The sequence below is a fragment of the Arvicola amphibius genome, chromosome X (genome assembly GCF_903992535.2).
Source record: "Arvicola amphibius chromosome X, mArvAmp1.2, whole genome shotgun sequence".
Classification (NCBI taxonomy): Eukaryota; Metazoa; Chordata; class Mammalia; order Rodentia; family Cricetidae; genus Arvicola; species Arvicola amphibius.
The window spans coordinates 20,859,686-20,882,059 of NC_052065.1; the positions used below are offsets into that span (position 1 = coordinate 20,859,686).

A 22,374-nucleotide genomic window follows, 5' to 3' on the forward strand; every position below is an offset into this window, starting at 1 on the left:
AGCTAATGGGTGCTTAAGCTGCTGTGTGGACAAAGATTCCAAAGCTGCACATTGGCTCCATGGGAAATACTGCTGCGTTAGTGTTACCTGTAAACATGGGTAACAAACGTAACAAACCTGAAAAACAAACAAAGCAAAATACCCAGAAACACATGTTAGCACAAAACCCATTTCCTTTTATTTCCTTTCTTCTCCCTTGCCCCCACTAGCTTAGGGTTTCTTCTAGTATCTCCCAACTATTATAGCTATCCCCATGGATCCTGGCTATGGGAATATTGCAGTTACCTGAAACTTCACTAGCCGTAAGAGAAGCCACAGGCACCGAGGTTAGTGGCTCCACCACCAAAGCCAGTACCGGTGCTTGGTCCACCACTGAATCCAGCACTGGTATTCAGTCCACCACCGAAGCCAGCACTGCTGCTCAGTCCACCACCGAAGCCAGTACTGGTGCTCAGTCCACCAAAGCCAGCTGCAGTACTTGGTCCTCCGAAGCCACCTCCAGTGCTTGGTCCTCCAAAGCCACCTCCAGTGCTTGGTCCTCCGAAGCCACCTCCAGTGCTTGGTCCACCAAAGCCAGCTCCTGTACTTGGTCCACCACCAAAGCCACCAGTGCTTGGTGCATTGCAGAAGCCAGCACCAGTGCTTGGTCCACCACTAAAGCCAACAATAGAACTGGGTCCATTACTGAAGCTGGAGCCGGTACTGGTTTCACCAGTAAAGCCACTGCTGGTGTTGGAATCACTGCCAAAGCCAATGATGGTATTCAGTCCTCTGTCGAAGCTGGCATTAGGCCCACTGCCAAAGCCATCGCCAGTGCTGAGGCTTACACTAAAGCCTGCACCAGTGCCAAGTGTGCCGCCAAAACCATTATTGGTACTCAGGTCACCAGCAAAGCCATCATTAGTGACCAGTCCACCACCAAAGCCAGTGTTGCTGCCAAGTCCATCACCAAAACCAGCACTAGTGCCCAGTCCACTGCCAAAATCAGTGCTAGTGTTTAGTCCACCATTGAAGCCAGCACTGGTACCCAGTCCCCCACTGAAGTCAGCATTAGGACTTAGTCCACCACCAAAATCATTGCTGGTGCCTAGTCCACCACCAAACCCAGTGCTGGTGCCCAGGCCACCATTGAAGCTAGCACTGGGGTCTAAGCTTCCACCAAAGCCAGTGCTGGTACCTAGGCTGCTGCCAAAGCCAGCACTGGTGCCCAATCCGTTTCCAAAGCCAGCACTGTTACTTAGCCCATTCCCAAAACTGAAAATGGCACTGGTGCTGTGGCCCTCACTGTAATTGGCACTGGTAGCACCACTAAAGCAGGAGTTGGTGCTGGAAGAGCCTCCAAAGCATAGGTTGGTGTTAGATGCACTGCCAAAACAGAGACTGGTGCTAGGTGCTCCACCAAAACAGAGGTTAGTACTTTGAGAACCACCAAAGCTGACACTAGTAGTGGGAGCACTACCAAAGCTAATGCTGTTGCTATGGGTACTACCAAAGTCAGTGGTACTAAGTGCCCCACCAAAGCCAACACTGGTACTGAATGCACCACCAAAGTCAGGGTTGGTGCTGATTGCACCGCCAAAGCTGGCACTGGTGCTGATGGCACTACCAAAACCAGAACTGTTATTGAGTGCCCCACCAAAGCTGGTACTGGTACTGATGGCACTGCCAAAGCCAGCACTGTTACTAAGAGCACCACCAAAGCTGGCACTGGTACTGATGGCACCGCCAAAGCCAGCACTGTTACTAAGAGCACCACCAAAGCTGGCACTGGTACTGATTGCACTGCCAAAGCCAGCACTGTTACTAAGAGCACCACCAAAGCTGGCACTGGTACTGATTGCACCGCCAAAGCCAGCACTGGTACTGAGCGCACTATCAAAGCTGGCACTGGTACTGATGGCACCGCCAAAGCCAGCACTGTTATTGAGTGCACCACCAAAGCTGGCACTGGTACTGATGGCACTGCCAAAGCCAGCACTGTTACTGAGTGCACCATCAAAGCTGGCACTGGTACTGATGGCACTGCCAAAGCCAGTACTGCCACTGAGAGCACCACTAAAGCTGGCACTGGTGCTGATGGCACTGCCAAAATCAGCATTACTATTAAGTGCATTACCAAAGCTGGCACTGGTGCTGATGGCACCACCAAAGCCAGAACTGCCACTGAGTACACTACCAAAGCTGGCACTGGTGCTGAGTGCACTGCCAAAGCCAGAACTGGTGCTAATAGCACCACCAAAGCTGGCACTGCTGTTGAGTGCACTACCAAAGCCGGTGCTGGTGTTGATGGCACCGCCAAAGCTGGCACTGCTATTGAGTGCACCACCAAAGCCAGTACTTATGGCACCACCAAAGCTGGCACTGCTGTTGAGTGCATTGCCAAAGCCAGCACTGGTGCTGATGGCACCACCAAAGCTGGTACTGCTGTTGAGTGTACCGCCAAAGCCAGTACTGGTGCCAGAAGAGCCACCAAAGCTGACGCTAGTGCTTAATGTGCCACCAAAGTCAGAGTTGGTGCTAGAAGAAGCACCAAAGGAAACACTGGTGCTGAGTGTACCACCAAAACCAGTATTGGTGCTAGGAGAACTACCAAAGCAGATACTGGTACTGAGTGTGCCTCCAAAGCCAACACCAGAGCAGGGGGAGCTACCAAAGCAGACACTGGTGCTAAGTGTGCCTCCAAAACCAGTAGTGGTGCTAACTGCACCACTGAAGACAGTGCTTGTGGTAGGTGCACTGCCAAAGCTGCTGCTTGTGCTGAGTGCACCACTAAAGCCAGCTGTAGTACTAAGTGTGCCTCCAAAGCCATAGCTGGCTCCACCGTTGAAACTGGCACTCGTACAAGGTGCACCACCAAAACTAATACTGGCTCCACCACTGAAACTGGTACTGGTGGTAGGAGAACTACCAAAGCTAATGCTGGATCCACCACTGAAACTACTGCTAATGCTGGGTGCACCACCAAAACTAATGCTGGCCGTGCTGCTGAAACTAGTGTTAGTGCTGGGCGCACTACCAAAGCTAATGCTGGCCGTGCTGCTGAAGCTAGTGCTAGTGTTGGGTGCACCACCAAAGCTAATGCTGGCTCCACTGCTGAAGCTAGTGCTGGTGCTAGATGCACTACCAAAGCTAATGCTTGCTGTGTTACAGAAAGTGGCACTAGTACTGGGTGTACCACTGAAGCTAATGCTGGCTCCACCACTGAAACTAGTGCTAGTGATGGATGTGTCACCAAAGCTAATGCTTGCTGCACTGCTGAAGTTGGCAGAGGTATTGGGTACACTACCAAAGGTAATGCCATTTCGGCCACCAAAGCCACCATTAGAGTTGGGTATGCCACCAAAGCCACCATTAGAATTGGGTATGCCACCAAAGCCACCACTGGGGTTGGTTATACCACCAAAGCTAATACTAGCACCATCACTGAAGCTATTTCTAGTACTAGCTCCTTGGTTGAAGTTGACATTGTTGGTAGGATCTGCATTTTCTTGGGCTCTGGAATCAATTTCAAAGGAAAATCTGCTCCAGGCTTGAGCATCATCACCCAATTCTTCCCTTGTTAAGCAGTCAATATCCATGTCATCCCAATTCCAGGGCCCAGCCACAGCTTCCTCTCCAATCCCCATTTGGGCTCTTGCCTCAGCCCTGGCCTCAGCTTCAGCCACAGCCACAGCTGCAGCCTGAACGTCCATTTCTACTGCCTCCCGGTACTGAGCAGCCCAGTCTTTAGGATCTTTCTTCTGTACCTAAAATGAAAATTATAATTATCAGAAGAAAAATAGCCCTTATACTTATGTGTGAAGTACCCACTATGGGATCCACACAAACTAATAGTGGTAAATAAAAAAAGACATCTTTCTAGAGTTTTAATGAGTAAGTCTTGATATCAAACTTCAGCCTGGATAACTGAGGCATACAAGTTCTGTCCTTAGACAAGTTACTTTATATCACTGAACCTAAATGTCCCCATTTGTAATATGGGAAAGTATAAGAGACCAAGTATGTTATGGGCTGAGTATATTTCCCCAGAATTCTTATGTTGAATACCCAACCCCTCATCATGACTGTATTTTCAGATAGGGTCTTTTATGGGTATACCTTAAATGAGTAAGGCCTTGATCAAATAAGACTGACATGAAAATGAACTCAAGCTTGCTCTATGCTATGTGAAGATTCAGACAAAGCCTCTATAAGTCAGAAAGACCCTGTACCAGAAACTGTACTAGATGTTGATCTAGGGATTTTATCTCCAGAACTGTGAGTATATGGATTTCTGTATCTTAAGACCTCCAGCTATTAATAATATTTTATAATGGCAGTCTAAACTGACTGATAGAATGTAAAACTTAACTAGACAAAGGTGTATGTCTTGCAATATACATCTGGGACATTATTGAGGCTTTATATTTTTATATACAAACCATATATTGTCCGATACCTGTTTATCACTACACACAGCCTGCCTCAGCGTGGAGCATCCTATTCCCTTAATGTACCAAGATCAGGAAGTTCATTACCTTGCATGCAAATTTCAGGACTTTCATCTTGCTAGTCTCGTGGTAAGACCGCAGGCCCCAGAAGAATTCATATTCAGGTGGTCTGCTGTTAGGGACCCTCTTGTATTCCAGATACCTTGGAGAAAAGAAAATGAAACATGCTTCTAAACAAGCAAAACTACTGTTTAACCACTAGGCCTCAGATGAAGGAATTTCCTCTTAATAAACACCTGGAGTCCAGACCCAGACTCATTCCCATACAAACATGGCTTCCATACAAAGCCATAGTGATACATATACAGGACATGATACCACAGAAGACAGATGTGTTTTGTCTCCTATAAAAACTAACCCCAGATTCCATTTGGGTGTGCTGTTAATAGATTGACCATTTTGGGGCCCTTGCTATGAGTACACCCAACTGCAAGGGTCCTAATGGGCCTTGGCCACAAGAATTGTAGATAGGACTTGGGTCTAGGTCACAGAATGCCTATCTATTTACAAAGAGTGTAAGAAAGGTTTTTTGAACCAGATAACCACACCCAGAGCACTTCAGAGCTACACAAAGCCTTGAACACTACTTACTTCTGCTTCACGAATTCATCTGTGATGAGTTTCCTCACTTCTCCAAAGAGTGAATGTCTTACCCTAGCAAAGGAAAAAATAATCAGTGAATACAGAGCGGAACTACCCAGATGAAGGTAGAGGGATTTCCCAACATGGAGCAGATTCTATAGCCAATGAGGCAGTCTCAGCGAAGTGAAGATAGTAGTGAGCATATGGCCACTAGAAGAAAACAGTGGAGACCAGATGACACTTTGTCAGGGATGCCTGAAGGTCCACCTTACACCTCATCTCAGAACAGACAGAAGACATAAATGAGAAAAGAAGCAGAGTTCAGAACCATTTTGTCATTCATCCAGGTAAGAAACCACCCACCCCCACCCCCACCCCACGCTCCACCAGACCACCAGGCTGATGCAATCCTAGGACCGTCCTCTTTTGCCAAAAGACAACACGGACAGCAAGCACTGAGAGAGCCCAATCATACCCAGGACGCAGCCCCAACTTGCGCAGCACCTCCCAGATGACAGCTGCAAGAGGAGGCAAGGAGACAAGGACAGAAAATGAGCACCTGGAATTCAGACAACAGCCACCTATTCAGCTGCATGCCCAGCCACTCACCCTCACTGGCCTTGTTGCCATTCATGAAAATGACACTCAGAATCACCATGAGGAGACCCAACTTAGGTGTGTCCTTGGTCCTAAGAGAAATACCGGACAAAGAGAAAGTTTATGACCATAAGTCATCACCTATACAAAACAGCTCATTAGGCCAGCCTCTCCTAGATTCCCCAGATACAGAGAATTCAGCCTACTCTGTGGTCCCAGCTATTAATGACCCAAGGGAAGGTGCTTTCACTCTTGAGCCAAGGTCTCCGGTCCCAGCTATCAATGACCCAAGGGAAGGTACTTTCACTCTTGAGCCAAGGTCTCCAGTAAAATGGGAAACCACATACTATCCCTACCCAAGGTTAGCAGGACATGGAAGAAACCCTGTCCACCACATGGAAGCTCAGCCAACAGGAGCCCCGGTCCCGAGATATTCTAGATGGAACCCTAGTGACACTCCTGCTCTCAAGAATCATGTTCCACACCAGAAGTCCCTCCCTCCTTTGAGAGCCACCCTTCCACAGCCAGGCCAGGCACTCCATAGAAGAAATAAGTAACAATAGGCTGATTTCCTGGGAGCTTGTTAGCAAGCAAACCTGACAGGAATGGCCACTCCAGGCTCTGAAACCCTTCTGCCAGTCATAATCTGGCACCACTTCTGCTCATGGGGATCCAGCCATGTGTGGGAGCTGGGACATGGGCATTTAGACCACCTTTCCTGAGCTTCTAAGAGGAAGCAGAAGCCCCTTCCCACCCTGGCACTTTTCCCAGCTTACGTTCCCAGTATGCCTGCAGAGGACTCCTGAGTGCTGATAAGAATATACAAACTACTTTGCTTATCAATTTCCTTCAGGTTGACTCGAAACATCTGCCAAGTAAAAGAATAGCCTGAGAGATTGCAAAATATATCTTAGGTATCAATTAGCATGTTGGGCATTCTGAGAAAAGTAAGGGTTTTGTATGAGAGAAAATGCATGTAAAGCCTATTAGTTCACTACAAAGCACACATAAAACATATAATAAACATAGTAGTCATCAATAGCATCTGTGGGCATTTGGGGAGACAGAGAGGTGAGCAACCGCACTACATGAGATGGTGTATCCAGCAGCAGACAGAGGCCAGGGCTCAGCTGCATAGCTTTAGTACAGCTGTATATCCACCAGTGACTTGTGATCAGTGGCTGCCCCTCCCTAGGCCACTGTGTGCTCATTTGCACGGTGATGGCAATGTATTAGGTCTCTGTGCTTCCCCCCAGGAGGGTGATCATATACCTTTCCTCTGTTTAAGGTTTTCCCAGTGCACCCACTCCCAGGGCTGCCCCTTCACCTTCTCCAGAGCGTAGCTTGCTCGTTCAATGATCTCTGGAAAATACTCATCATATTCTTGGATGACATCCTTCAGCATGTCTACAAGAAAGGAGAGACAGAAGAATCTAAACTGTACAGGTCAGGTGACTGTGGTCTTTCCCCAGCCCTGTGTGGTCAGGGTAGCTATAGTGAAATAGGAGTATGGCAGCTGATGTGGTATGAAAGGAGGTGATAAGTAAATAGTTCCCCACAGGCCATGGGGAAAGAATGGTGACGAAGAGCTCAAGAAGGCTACCTGAACGCTTGATGGGGATCTTTGTCTGGTCCTTAACCAACAGATATTTCACCAACTTATTTGCCTGAAAGAGTAACAGTTGGGGAGGTATCAGTACAGTGGCAAAACACTTGGGAGAATATCAGAGAATGAAGAGAAAGAAAAACAGGACCTGCGCAGATTGAATTCTTACCCTTTCCTGCAAAATGGCCACATCTCGGGGTGGTGGAGGCCTCCGGCCCCATGGGATCCGCCTGAAATTGCTCCCAGTTCTTTCTTCTCCATTGGGATGCTTAGACTTTATCAATGGGAAAAAAATGTCTGGAGTTACCAAATGAAAGAGATTGTTGTTTCTTTCAGAAAGTCCCCCTAGAATCTAGTGGGTGAGCCTGGACTCTCCCCTACAGAGGGGTGTGACCCTAACCCTGGCTACGCTGAGTCCCAAACTTTTCTTTTCCTGGCTTCTAGGCAACTGTTTATTTCACCTCCCAGGGCACAAGCCAACCAAGGACGACGTGGCCTGGGGGTTTTCCCTTTTCTTTGGCCACCACCATACTCTGCTAGCTACAGGCTTTAGACAGATCACTTCATTCCAGGACTTTGTTTTCTTATCTGTAAAACTGGTACTTAAGTCCCAAATAGTAAGAGTTCTTCTCAAGAAATCCACATATAATCTGGGTAAATATAATGTGAGTTACAAATAGGTCTTGACTAAATTCACAAATGCATTTCCCTAGCAATCCATGAGCAAACAAAAGTGTGTCATATTCTCAGCATATCCTATAGCCTGTATAAACAAACTCATGGTCACTCTTGAAGTTAAATGACTCAAGAAACATAAGACAAATGAACAACCTAGTATAGGAGTAAGGAAGCAGCACAAAATTAAGAATAATATCACAGATCTTACCTTCCGGTTCCTCTTGCCCCGGGTTCTGGTTGTGGGCTCCAAACTCAACTGAGCCAGGTAGTCATCTGCCAAGGCCTGAACAGCAGCAGCAACCTGAGTCTCAAGGGCACTTATGCTGGCCTGAGAGGTAGCCATCTTGGCCTGAGCTCCTTGTTCATTGATTTGAGCCTGGCTTTCAGTTGCCCGAGTCTTAGTGGCAGCCTTTCGAGCCCTAGACCCTCTCCTGATCCGTACAGTGACTGATAGGGCATGGTTTGGGACCATTTGAAGGGCAGGTGGAGCCTCGGAGAGCTCAGAAGCAGAATTTGGGCCTTTATTGGCAACCTTCTTCCCCTTGGGCTTTTTGGGCCTTAGAACAGTTGAAGCCTCAATCTGTCTGCCAGCTCCCTCAATAGCATTTGAGGGCTCTCCATACTCAGTGTCAGCATTCATGGGCTTAGCAGCTGTCCTCTTAGCTTTGGAAATTTTCTTGGTTCGGATAGTGGCTGCTGAGGACTGGATACTAGCTGTCTCCTTGGCAGTTTGGCCTTGGGTAGTGGCTGTGTGGGTGGCAGTCGAAGCCAGTGAGATCTCAGTGGCACTAGGTATGGTCTTATTGGCAGCCTTCTTTGCCTTAGAAGCTTTCTTGGGTTTGCTGACAGCTACCAATGCCAGGGAATTAGCTGACTCATTGACAACTGGAGACTGGATAGTTGGTGAGGTAACTGGCAGGTTTAGGGCCTGTAAGGGTGACTTGAGCTGTGTAGTGACATCCTCAGTGCCAGTTAGGGATACCTTAGGAGTAACTCTCTTTGTCTTGGCTTTCTTGGTTTGAGCAGTAATTGAAGCCTGGATATTGGCTGCCTCAGTTGTAGGAGAAACCTGGCTGATCTGGGTGAACATTGGTAGGTTTAAAGCCTGCAGAGTTACTTTAGGCTTGTTGCTAGCAATGTCATTGGCAGATGGAATCTGAGGGGGAGTGGGTGTGGTCTTAGTGATAGTTTTAATAGAAGTCTTCTTGGTCTTGCTTTTCTTAGGCCGGCTGGCACTTGGTGGGTCCTTGGATGCTGACAACAGGTTATGCATCAGCAGGACACTGTCCTTCTCTGTGCTCTCAGTCTGTACATCTGTAGAGAAAGGAAGCCCTAGGCTCCCAGGGGGAGGCAGAGGGCCCTACATACTTAGGATTTTGACCCTATGGAACATCTGGCCTTCCTACAACCACCCCTCTTTACAGTGGCCCCCCGTTCCTGAACAGTTTGATTGAAAGGGTGTGGGGAAACAAACAGGGAGCAGGAGACAGAGTCAGACAGGATTTCCTCTTCCCAGCACTATGCAAAGGAAGATTGAGACAGGTTAGGTAGGGAATTATGGAACCACACCGTGGTAGTGGACTCCAGAGAGGTAAGTGAATTTGGGGGAGGGTAGATGGCCTGGTAAGAATGCAGAGAGGTCTCACCTGGAATGTGGGCACCCGAAAACCATAGTCATTTCTTCTATCCATCTTCCTGAGAGACTGTAATAGCTGAGCCTGAAAGAAATAGAGCTGAGTTAGAGGAAAATAAGGGAGCAGGGAGATTCATCCGATGTCTTGCTAAATCTGAAGGGGGAAAGAATTTACCTAATTTTGGACCCCAAACCTTTCCGGGTTTGCCTATCTAGAAGCCCGGGGCATCTCGTTTCCGAGCTCCAGTATCTTTCACTTCCAAGATGGCAAATCAGTTCTACGACCTACACCTGAATACACCCTCTACCACACCGCAACCTGACAGTGCGCATGCGCACAGAACACAGGAACACACACACACAACGCACGCAAGCAGGATCACAGGTTTCCCAAATGAGCCTGGTCCTCAGGGCCCTCAGTACGCATGCGCTTTGGTGGACAGGACCATCTCTAACCATCTCATTTCCACTTATGCCCCCCTCCCCCTGAGCTACAGAACATCTCGGTCCCACCCGCCGCCTCCCCCTAACTACACCATTTCTCAGCCCACCCTTTCCTCCTCAGAATGGCTCAGGCTCTGCAGGGCCATTTCGCGCCGCCCCCTCTCCCCCCTCCCCCAGAAGCTCCCCCCCCATTCCTCTGCCGCCGCGCTGCTTGTCAGCCACTCACCCTCGCTGTGGTTCCGCAGTCCTCCGCACCTCCCACCCCTCCGCAAGCCCCCTCCCCCCACGCTGCAGTCGCCTCCGCCGACACTGCCCCCCCACCTCGGTCCACGTCTGCAAAGGCCCAGCCCCGCCCTTTCTGCAATATGGATACCCCACCCCCAAATCCAACAGGGTTACCCTTCGTGGATTCCCAGCTCCCTAACCCTACCAGGTCATTCTCCCTTTCAAACCAGTACTAACCGGATCCTAGCCCGCCCTTTCGCCTAAGTCTGGTCCTTGGGCCGTTTAAAAAGGATTCTGCCGCTCCTTTCTTAGTCCCGATCCGAGATCCATCCTTTCCGTAGCCCAGAGGGGGTTCAGCCCCCTTTCTTCAGCTTAATCCGTTAATTCCGTCCCTTACCTCCCTCCTGAACTCGGTCCTCCTTCCTTTTTACTACAGCCAGAACGATTTCTCAACGATTCCTTTACACAGCCCCAAACAGGTCCGCATCCCTTCTTCCCATCCCCAAACTGAGTCCAGACCTTCCTTTGGCACAGAGATCCCGCCCCCGCCTTTCTCCCATTAGAATTGGGTCCAGGCACCTCTAAACCCACCACATCGAAGCCGCTGGATCCCAAACCCCGGCAGGTTTTCTTCAAACCTTAAGGTTGTGTGAAGCCAGTCACCCCGAAGCTGCAGCCTTTAAGGCCCCACAGGGTCTTTACCAAAGCTAGCCACCTCAGCTCACCTCGCCCTCGTGAGTCCAGAGGACGTCTGCTCTCTCCAAGCCTCTCCTCAGGTCTGAGCTTGTTACCCCCCCTCCCGCCTGGCCGGAAGTGGTCCTGCCTCTTTCCGCCTCCAGAGGGGGTCTCCGTCCCTACCGGCCTGCCCCACCCCCTCTCTGCTTAACGACTTCCCGATCTCCTCAGTGTAGCTCCTCTTTTCTGTTTACTACCTCTTGTTCAGCATCACACCTATTCTCCGTTTCATTTCTCCGTTCCCCATTCTGTGTCCCTGTTTCTATTTGATTTTTCTGTTTCTCCTGAAGAGAATGACTTCAGAGCTCCCACGCCTGCCCCGACAACACTAATTACATGGCGTGATACACTGTGAGAACAGAGGATTAAATCACATCCATTGCTGATTTTCAAATAAGACCAGACTAAGATATCTAGAGTCTCTAAACATTAGCAGGATGCTCCCAAATAATTTAAATATAATAAGTTAAACATATATTTCATATATATACATATATATATTTAAAGTAAATGTAAGAAAAATCAATTGGTGCCGGTCAGATGGTTCCGCGGTTAAAAGCACTTGCCACTAAGCCTGAGGACTTGAAGTCTAGTCCCTGAACCCACATGGTGGAGGGAGAAACCTTACTCCCACAAGTTGTTCTCACAGCCCTGCTTGCGCACAAACACTTACGTGCAAGTACACACTTTATTTATTACAAATAAAAATGTAATAAAAATCCCTGGATGTTTCAATTTATCTCAAAATAATTGCATTGTTGTCTTTTAAAAAGCAAATTATTTGAAAAATATTGGAATGGGTATTTAACAAAGCAATGATGTAATTCCAGAAGTATTTGGGAGGGAGATGTGGAAGGATCTTGAGCTCAAATATAGCCTTCTACAGTGAGACTATAAATAAAAAATTAGATACATAAAATGCATATATAATGCATATATGCACACTTGTACATTTGTATTAGAGAGACACATACAAATATGCATGAATGTCTTTTTTTCCGTGTTCTTCTTTTACTGATGCACTGAGCAAGGATTTAGGCTGTTTCTTGTGATCTAGTGCACTACTCCCCAGTGCAAGAAACATTTTGTGGTATTCACTTTTTCATTCAATTATGCCAAAGTGAGTAGAGATAATTATGTCAGATAAAAAAGACATTAAGTCAAAAACTAAAAGGACACATTATAAAAAGATTATAGACTGGATTACAGAGGCAGAGACAGGCAGATCAGAGCCTAGCCATGGTTACATATTGAGAACCTGTATTTTTTTTAAAAAAAACTATATAATAAGAGAAAATTCATAAAGACCATATAAAATGACAAATATATATGAATTCAACATTGAAGAACCTGGATATATGAAACAATATTAATAATGAATAGAGGGATAGAGCACAGTAAAAAAAAATAGTACAGAGCTTCAATACTCATGTTCCAGTGATGGAGGGATTATCTGGATAGAAAACTAGTAAAGAAAAGATGGGCTTGAATTTCACTGTAGGCAAAATGAACTTAACAGACACCTACAGAACTTTCCAACCAGCAGCTGCAGAATACACATTCTTCTCAAATATACATGCAGCATTCTCCAGCACAAATCCTAAGTAGGACCACAAAACAAGTCTTAACAAATCTAAGAGAGGATTTGTCAAAACACATAGAACTGTACACCACAAAATGTGAACTTTAATATATACAACGAAATTAGTCACAGCATACAGTGATCCCAAAAAGTCTGTGACAGATAAATATAACTATTACAAAAGTATCCTGCAATTACACATTTTTATGAAGAAAAAGGAAAAAAGAAAATTGAAAGCACCTAAGTAATGTTGCAAAGGTGAAAAAGGGAACAATTTACCTTAATGTATTTGGACAACTGATTGACTGGAGACTATAAAAATGAGGGCAAAGGAAGCCCTATAAATATACTGTCCTCTAGGTAGTACGTTTCTTTATTGTTTTCCTGTTTTGCTCTTTTGTTGAAAATAGGGGTTTTTTGCCATACAATATATTCTGATTATAGTTTCTCCTCCCTCCACCCACTTCCTCCTGACTTTTCCTTATCTCTGGATCCACCCCATTTCTGTCTCTCATTACAAAAGAATGGGCTTTTAAGAGATAGCAACCAAACATAACAAATAAAATATAACAAGATAAAACCAAAATCATCACATTGAAGCTGGACACAGCAAGCCAACAAAAGGAAAAGACTCCAATTGCAGTTACAAGAACCAGAGTCCCATTCCTTCACACACTCGGGAGTCCCATAAAAATTCCTAAGCTAATAGCTATAATATATACCCAGAGGACCTGGTGCAGACCCATGCAGGCACTAGGCTTGCTGCTCTGGTCTCTATGAGCTCATATGCACATTGCTTAGTTGATTCAGTGAACCTTGTTTTGCTGGTGTCCTCCATCCCCTGTGGCTCTTATAATTTTTAGCCTTCTCTTCCATGGGATTCTCTGAGCTCTGGAGGGAGGGATACAGAGAAAACATTCAACTTAAACTCTCTGCATAATGTCTGGCTGTGGGTCTCTGCATCTGTTCCCATCAGCTGCCAGAGGAAGCCTCTCTGTTGATGACTGGATAAGGCACTGATCTCTGAGTATAGTAGATTATCATTAGGGATCATTTCATTAATTTTTTTGATCAGTAGTGTTTGGTTTTACCATAAGTTTCTGGATTATCTAGTCTCTGGTTCTTGGAACCCAAGAAGTGTTGGATGTGGGTTCCTTCTCATAGAGTAGACCTTAGATCAAATCAGACATTGGGTGGCTACTACCACATGTTCTGTGCTACCATTGCCCTGGCATATTTTCCAGGCAGGACAGATCATAGGCTGATTTTGTATCTGGGTTAGTGTTCATGTCTCTATTTTGGTAGCCTGAAGAATACCTTTCTAAACCTAGGAGGCTAGAACAAGGTGGTGAGGGCTTCATGTAGTATGGACCAGCTCATCATCTCCAAGTTCAATGAGCTGTGTGTGTGTTGTCCTCAGCAATGAGGCCCCGCTGTTTATTTGCAGAGAGCAATCCCTTGTTTTAGCGACAGCCTGGGTTGTTTTGAGAATTTCCATGGGACCCCTTTGGCCAACAACTCAATTGACTGCAACCTAGTTCTGCCACTGGAAGCCTCACCTGGCAGCAGGAGACGGCCAGTTGCAACTCTGTATCCCCCATTACTAGCAGTCCTTATTAGGATCATCTTCATAAATTTCAGGAAGTTTCCACTGCACGGGGTTTCCACACCCACTAAATGCCTCCTCAGTTGCAGCTGGCTCTCCCTGCACTCTCTGCTTCCATGCCATCCCCCCTACCTGTTGTTCCTGTCCCCATCTGCCCTCAGTTTGCTCACAAAATCGATTTCTCCCTCCCAGAGAGATCCTTGCATCACCCCTAGACCCCTCCTTGTTACCTAACCTTTCTGAATCTATGGATTGTAGCTTGGTTATCATTTATTTACAGCTAATATCTACTTACAAGTGAGTATGTACCAAATTTGTCTTTCTGGGTCTGGGTTACCTCATTACAGATGATTGTTTTTAATTTGCCTACAAATTTTATGATGTCATTTTTTGGGGGGTGGGTTCTAGACAGGGTTTCTCTGTATAGCTTTGGAATCTTTTTTTTTTTTTTTTGTTTTTCGAGACAGGGTTTCTCTGTGGCTTTGGAGCCTGTCCTGGAACTAGCTCTTGTAGACCAGGCTGGTCTCGAACTCACAGAGATCCTCCTGCCTCTGCCTCCCGAGTGCTGGGATTAAAGGCCTGCGCCACCACCGCCCGGCTAGCTTTGGAATCTTGTCCTGGTACTCACTTTGTAGCCCAGGCTGGTCTCGAACTCACAGAGATCTGCCTACCTCTGCCTCCCGAGTGCTGGGACTAAAGGCATGTGCTACCACCACCCAGCTTCATGATGTCATTTTTAATAGCTAAGTAATACTTCATTATGTAAATGTACCACATTTTTTTATTTATTCTTCAGTTGAAGGATATCTTAAGTTGTTTCCAGTTTCTGGATATTATGAATAAAGCCAGAATGAACATGGTTGAATAAGTGTCCTTGTGGTAAGATGGAGTCTCTTTGGAGTATATACCCAGGAATGGTATAGCTGTGTCTTGAGGTAGATCAATTTCCAACTTTCTCAGGAACCACTATATTAATTTCCATAGTAGCTATACAAGTTTTTACTCTCACCGGCAATGGAGAAGTGTTTCCCTTACTCCACACCCTCACCAGCATAAGTTATGTGTTATGGTGATCTTAGACAGTCTGACAAATGAAATCTCAGAGTCTTTTTGATTTGCATTTCCCTGATGGCTAAGGACGTTGAACATTTCTTTAAGTGCTTTTCACCCATTTGAGATTCCTCTATTAAAATTCTCTGTTTAGATCTATACAGCACTTTTTACTTGGGTTCTCTGTTCCCCATTTTTAAATTGGATTATTTGTGTTTTTTATATGTAGTTTATTGAGTTCTTTATGTTTTTTTGGATATTAGTCTTCTATTGGAAGTGGAGTTGCTAAAAATCTTTTCCCATTCTATAGACTGCTGTTTTGTCCAAATTGTAAACATTACAGCTCAGATGGAAAGGGATCCTGGCAATCAGGAGCCAAAAAATACCACAAAGTGGCTCCACAATTTACAGTTCTGCTCCAGGAAAAGGTTTCCTCAATGTAACAAAGGCTTATCCTGCAGCGGAGAGTTTCCCCAGTAAAGTTGTTATAATTCTGCTCAGTTCCCCCAGAGGTTTCCTCTCGGAAAACTGTTACATACATCCTGCTCTGCTGTGCTCTGCTCCACTCCTGCTCCAGGGAGAAGTTACTTCTCTGCTCCGCTCCATTCCAGCGAAAGAAGGTCTTCACCCAAACCTCATTCAAGAGATTTAGGAGGGAAGAATCCAAGAGGGGGGACCTGCCTCTGCCAGGGTGGAAAAAGGCAGAGCAGCAAACAGAACAGGCACAGGGCTTTTATAGGGCTTCTTAAGGGGCAGAGTTTTTCCAGAGTGGAGGTTTTCAGGGTGGGAATTGGTAGAATTTCAATCACCTTGATCTTGGACAAGCTCAGATTGGCTAGATTTCATGCTCAGGGATTCGGTGATTTCATGTTCAGTTGGTCAGGGGCAGATTTTGGCTCTGGTGTTTCCTTCACTGCCCCTTTTTAGCCTTTTGGCTCTAGTTTTAGGGTCAGGGTATGTTACTTTCACTGACTCTGGTTCCATAGCCAAAGTGTTTCTTTGGTTCTGGTTTCAAGGCTAAAGTGTGTTTCTTTCACCAACTCTGATTCCAGGGTCAGAGTAGGTTTTTTTCACTGGTTCTGGTTTCGAGGCCAGGGTGGATTTCTTTCACTACTTCTGGTTTCAGGGCCAGGGTAGGTTTTTTTGGCTGGCTCTTTTACCCTACACAAATAACATTTACCTTTGCCATGCAGAAGCTTTTCAGTTTCATGAGGTCCCATTTATTAATTGTTGATCTTAGTGCCTGTGCTAACGGTGTTCTGTTCAGAAAGTCTTCTTCTGTGTCAAAGAGTACAAGGCTATTCCCCACTTTCTCTTCTATCAGGTTCAGTGTATCTGTTCTTATGTAGAGGTCTCTGACCCAGTTGGACTTGAGTTACGTGCAGGGTGATAAATATGGATTCATTTGCATTCTTCTATATTCAGACATCCAGTTTGACTGTTGTGTTTTTCCAGTGTGTATTTCTGTATTATTTACCAAAAACCTGGTGCCCATATATATGTGGATTTTTGGCTGGGTCTTCAATTCGATTCCATTGATCAGCATGTCTGTTTTTTATACCAATATCATCCTGTTTTTATTACTATAGCTCTATAGTACAACTTCCAATTAGGGGTAGTGATAAATCTGGAAATTATTTTTATTATTCAGGATTGTTTTAGCTATCCTGTTTTTTGTTTTTGTTTGTTTTTCCATATAAAACTGAGAATTGTCCTTTCAAGGTCTGTGAAGAATTGTGTTGTAATTTTGACAGGGACTGCATTGAATCTGTAGATTGCTTTTGGTGTGATGGCCATTTTTACTGTGCTAATCCTACCAATTCATGAGGATCGGAGATCTTTCCATCTCCTGAGATCTTCTTCAATTTCTTTCTTCAAAGACTTGAAGTTTTTGATCATAAAAGTCATTCACTTGCTTGGTTAGAATTACTCTGGGATACTTTATATTATAGGGGACTTTTGTGAAAGGTGTTGTTTCTCTGATTTCATTCTGAGTCTGCTTCTCATTTGTATATGCGAGGGTTACTGATATTTTGAGTTAATCTTGTATCCAACCTCCTTTCTGAAAGTGTTTATCAGCTGTAGGAATTCCCTGGTGGAATTTTAAGGTCACTTATGTATATTATCTGCAAAATACAATACTTTGATTTTTTTCTTTTCAGTTGGTTTCCCCTGTATCTCCTTCAGTTGTCTTATTGCTCTAGCTAAAACTTCAAGTAATATATTGAATTTGTTTTGGAATGAGTAGACAACCTTGTCTTGTCACTGATTTTAGTGGAAATACTTTGTGTTTCTCTCATTTTAATTTGATGTTGGTCATTGGTTTGCTGTAAATAGCCTTTACTAAATTGAGGTATGTCCCTTGTATCCCTATTCTCTCCAGGACTTTTATCATGAAGGGGTGTTGAATGTTGTCAAAGACTTTTTCAGCATCAAATGAGTTTTTTTTTTTACTTCAGTCTGATTATATGGTGGATTTCATTAACTGATTTTCTTTATATTGAACCATCCCTGCATCTCTAGGATGAAGCCTACTTGATCATGTTGGATGATCTATTGGATGAGTTCTTGGATTTGGATTGCAAGTATTGTATTGAGTATTTTTGCATCTGTATTCATAAGGGAAATTGGTCTGTAATTTTCTTTCTTTATTAAATCTTTATGTGGTTTGGGTATCAGTATGAATGTGGCCTCATAAAATAAATTGAGCAATTTCCTTCTGTTTCTATTTTGTGGAGTAATTTGTGGAGTATTGACCTTAAGTCTTCTGTTAACTTCTGGTAGAATTTTGCCATAAAGCCATCTGGCCCAGGGCTCTTTTGGTTAGGAGACTTTTAATGACTGCTTGTATTTCACTAGGGATTATAAGTTTCTTTAAATTGCTTGTCTAATCTTGACTTAACTTTGTAAGTGGCATGTATTGAGAAAATTATCCATATATATTTTTAGATTTTCCAACTTATTAGAGTACAGGTTTTCCAAGTGTGTCCTTCTGATTCTTTGGATTTCCTCAGTATCTGTTGACATGCCCCCCTTTTCATTACTGGTTTTGTTAAATTGGATATTCTCTCTGCCTTTTAGTTAGTTTGGATAAGAGTTTATTTATCTTGTTGATTTCCCAAAGAATCAACTCTTTGTTTCATTGATTTTTCTCTTTGTTTTTATTTCATTGATTTCAGCTTTGAGTCTGATCATATCTTCCTATCTACTCTACTTGGGTGCGACTTCTTCTTTTTGTTCTAGAACCTCCACCTGGCGATAGATGAAGAAAATGACAGAGCCCCACATTGGAGCACCGGACTGAGCTCCCAAGGTCCTGATGAGGAGCAGAAGGAGAGAGAACATGAGAAAGAAAGTCAGGACCGTGAGGGAACCTCCACCTGGCGATAGATGAAGAAAATGACTGAGCCCCACATTGGAGCACTGGACTGAGCTCCCAAGGACCTGATGAGGAGCAGAAGGAGAGAGAACATGAGAAAGAAAGTCAGGAAAGTGAGGGGTGAGTTCACTCATGGAGACAGTGGGACAGAACTAATGGGAGATCACCAACTCCAGTTGGAATGGGACTGATGGATCATGCGACCAAACCCGTCTCTCTGAATGTGGCCAACAGTGGGGGCTGACTGAGAAGCAAAGGACAATGGCGCTGGGCTCTGATTCTTCTGCATGGACGGGCTCTGTGGGAGCCTTCTCAGCTTGGTCGATCACCTTCCTGGACCTGGGGGGAGTTGGGAGGACCTTGGTCTTAACATAGAGTAGGGAACCCTGATGGCTCCTTGGCCTGGAGAGGGAGGGAGGGGAGGTATGGGTGGAGGGGAGGCGAGGGAAGGGGGAGGAGGAGGGGAGGGAAGGGGGAGGAGGAGGAGAGGAGATAGAAATTTTTAAATATAAAAAAATAAACCATGAAAAAAAATGTACCCACTTAGTGCTATGAACTTTCTTCTTTGCATCATTTTCATTGTGTTCCATAAGTTTGGGTATGTTGTATACTCATTTTCATTGAATTCTCAACAGTTATTTCTTTCGTTCTGTCTTGACTCATTTTTCATTAAGTAGAGTTGCTCAGTTTCCGCAAGTTTTTAAGCTTTGTTATTTCTGTTGTTGATTTCCAGATTTAATCTGTGGTGGCCAGACAGAATACAGAAAGTTATTTTAATTTTCTTATATCTGTTAAGACTAGTTTTATGTCTGAATATGTGGTCAATTTGGAGAGAGTTCCATGTGGTGCTGAGAAGATATATTCTTTTGTGTTTGGGTGAAAAGTCCTGTAAATATGTGTTAAGTCCACTTGTTTTATAACATTTGTGAGATCCAGTATTTCTTTTGTTTTTTTCTCCATGAACTGTCCATCAGTGAGAGTGGGGTACTGAAGTCCCCCAGTATCAGTGTGTGAGGGCCAATATGTGATTTAAGCTGTAGTAGTGTTTAAATTTTACTTTATTATGGAATATCTCATTTTCTTCATCAATAGTTACTAAAATTTTTGCTGGGTATAGTAGTCTGGACTGGCATCTGTGGTCTCTTAGAGTCTGCAGCCCATCTGTCCAGGACCTTCTGGCTTTTAGAATCTCCCTTGAGAAGTCAGGTGTAATTCTGAAAGGCCTGCTTTTGTATGTTACTTGGTCTCTTTCCCTTGCAACTTTTAATATGCTTTCTTTGTTCTGTAATTTTAGTGTTAATTATTATGTGATGAATGGACTTTCTTTCCTATTTCTTTTCTGCTTACAGTCTGTATGGTGTTTTGAATGCTTCTTATACCTTTATAGGCATCTCCTTCCTTGGCTTAGAAAAAATTTCTTCTGTGGTTTTGTTGAAAACATTTTCTGGGCCTTTGAGCTGGATTTCTTCTCCCTCTCCTATATGTATTATTCTTAAGCCTGGTCTTTTAATAATGACTCAGATTTGTGTTGGGATATTTTTAGATTTAACATTTTTAACAATGTATCAATTTCTTCTTATGTGTCTTCAATGCTTGAGATTCTCTCTTCCATCTCTTGTATTTCGTAGGTGAAGCTTGCTTATGTGTTTGAGCTTCTAAATTTTTCATTTCCAGTTTTATCTCAGTTTGAGTTTTCTTTATTGCTTCTATTTCCATTTTCATGTTTTGCAGAGTTTTATTTATTTTCTTCAACTGTTTCCTTGGCTTTTTTTAAAAAAGGGGGATTCGTTTCCTCCAATTATTTGTATTTTCCTGGATTTCTTTAAGGGGTTTATTAATTTCCTCTTTAAGTGTCTATCATCTTCATATAGTTTGTTTTAAGGTTCTTTTCTTGTGCTTCATCTGTGTTTTTGTATTAAAGTCCTGCTCTTATAGTCTATCTGGGCTCTAATGGAGATGTATTGCCCTGGCTATTGTTGATTGTTTTTACACTGGCATCTCAGCGTCTGGCCTTGGGATGATTGAAGGTCTAGGTGATTTCTGTGTTTGTCTTTGTTGGGTTGGTGTTTTGTTCCTTTGTTTCTGTTTCCTCTCTGGATTTTCTGAGGGTGTGATTGCTGTGTGTTACCTGTGTTTCTGGCCTGTTCAGCTGGTGTGTTCATACTGATACCCGGCTGGTGTTGGAGGCTGGGATACTACAATGAGTTGGGGGAAGGAAGATTGGAGGACGAGGTCTTTGTGATCCATTGAGGATGAGGTCAGAGATGAAAGGGAGGCCACAGCAGGTTTCCAGCTACAGAACAGAGGATGGGACTGGCTAGCTGGAATCTCAGGAGCAGTAGGAGAGATCTGGGTCTCACTTCTGCCAGCTTGTTGCCCTGGGAAGAGCTGCCCTTGGGTTAGCAGAGATGCTGCTGGAGTGGGGGAAGGAGGTTAGGAGGGAACGATTTGTGGGATCCACAGGAGATGCAGGCAGTGACAAAGGAAGGCTACAGCTGTTGTTCTGTTGCCGTGCTAGAGAGAAAACTGTGGTATTGGGTCTGGAGGGAACAGAGAGTGTACATTTCTTTATTATCACAACATGGGATAGCAGTTCTGAAGCCCCTCTACAAACATACTAGGATGAAGCAAATGAGTAAATGAGTGGTGGATGATAGCCAAACTTTCTGAAAGCCATCAAAAAGGGAAATCACAGATAATCAAGAAAGCTGGGTGTAAATGTGCACTTGAATTGGAGTTCGGGAACTTTGATAGGAAATCATGTTTAGCTTACTTCATACAGAGATGGACAAATAAAAACAATGATATGTGTGTACACAAGTCAGTTCATAAAATGCATTTTCTAGATCTTTTTCTCAAGGTAACTCCATAATAATGAACAACCCTAATATCTAGATCTTGCTTCCTAAATAAAAACTCCAATAAAAGAGCCAAAACTAGGGAGAAATCACTAATTCTAGGGATCGTCCGAGAAAAACATAGTGTGAATCTGAAGCAACTTAGAGTACTAGAAAATAAGGAACTGCTCAGAAGGCAAAGGGAGTGGTATAACTGGGATATATGCTAGTTCTAGTTTTATATTTTAAAATGTTGCTTTTATTTTTTACTTTATAATTATATCATTTTCCCCTTTCTTTTCCTCCCACCAGCCATCCTTTGTTCTCCTTCAAATGCATGGCCTCTTTATTCTTGTATTGTTGCTATATGCATATATATGAATAGACATTATTAAATATAAGCTTCTCAGTCTGTATAATGTTACTTGTATGTATGTTTTCAGAACTGACCATTTAGTATTGGATAATCAGTCCCTGTGTTCTTCCCTGGGGAGAACAATTTTCCCACTTTTAATGTTCCTTAGTTGCTTGTAGTTCTTCCATCAATGTTCATGAGTAAGATTGGTCTGTAATTCTCTTTCTTAGTAATGTCTTTCTGTGGTTTGGGTATCAGGGTAATTGTAGCCTCATAAAAAGAGTTTGGCAATGTTCCCTCTGTTTCTATTGTGTGGAATAATTTGAGGAGTATTGGTATTAGTTCTTCTCTGAAAATCTTGTAGAATTCTGAGCTGAAACCATCTGGTCCTGAGCTTTTTGTTTGGTTGGGAGACTTTTGATGACTGTTTCTATTTCTTCAGCAGCTATAGGTCTGTTTAATTTGCTTATCTGGTCTTGATTTAATTTTGGTAAATATTTGCTCAGAAAGTTGTCCATTTCCTTTAAGTTTTCCCATTTTGTGGAGTACAGGTTTTCAAAATATGACCTGATGAT

At 44.1% G+C, this 22,374-nt stretch overlaps 1 protein-coding gene and 1 non-coding gene across 2 annotated transcripts; both read right to left on the reverse strand.

The window, feature by feature from the left end:
• Positions 1-296: 296 nt before the first annotated feature.
• Tro (trophinin) lies at positions 297-9,644 on the reverse strand. The gene is made up of 11 exons (XM_038316783.2): positions 9,600-9,644; positions 8,162-9,313; positions 7,445-7,549; positions 7,273-7,336; positions 6,997-7,076; positions 6,446-6,537; positions 5,682-5,761; positions 5,548-5,590; positions 5,082-5,144; positions 4,518-4,632; positions 297-3,746 (listed from the first exon to the last, which is right to left on the reverse strand). Exons 1-11 carry the CDS (start codon positions 9,642-9,644, stop codon positions 297-299), a joined length of 5,289 nt encoding a protein of 1,762 aa, XP_038172711.2.
• LOC119805647 lies at positions 4,791-4,916 on the reverse strand. The gene has a single exon (XR_005283961.1). It is a non-coding gene; the product is annotated as a small nucleolar RNA SNORA11 (small nucleolar RNA).
• Positions 9,645-22,374: the final 12,730 nt, after the last annotated feature.

Excerpts from the sequence above, each read along its gene's own strand:
- Tro (XM_038316783.2), bottom strand. The coding sequence starts at position 9,644 with ATGGATAGAAGAAATGACTATGGTTTTCGGGTGCCCACATTCCAG. Across the intron at positions 7,337-7,444 it reads TGGCCATTTTGCAGGAAAGG|GCAAATAAGTTGGTGAAATA; the intron begins GTAAGAATTCAA and ends TTACTCTTTCAG. Across the intron at positions 5,591-5,681 it reads TGGCAACAAGGCCAGTGAGG|CTGTCATCTGGGAGGTGCTG; the intron begins GTGAGTGGCTGG and ends CTCCTCTTGCAG.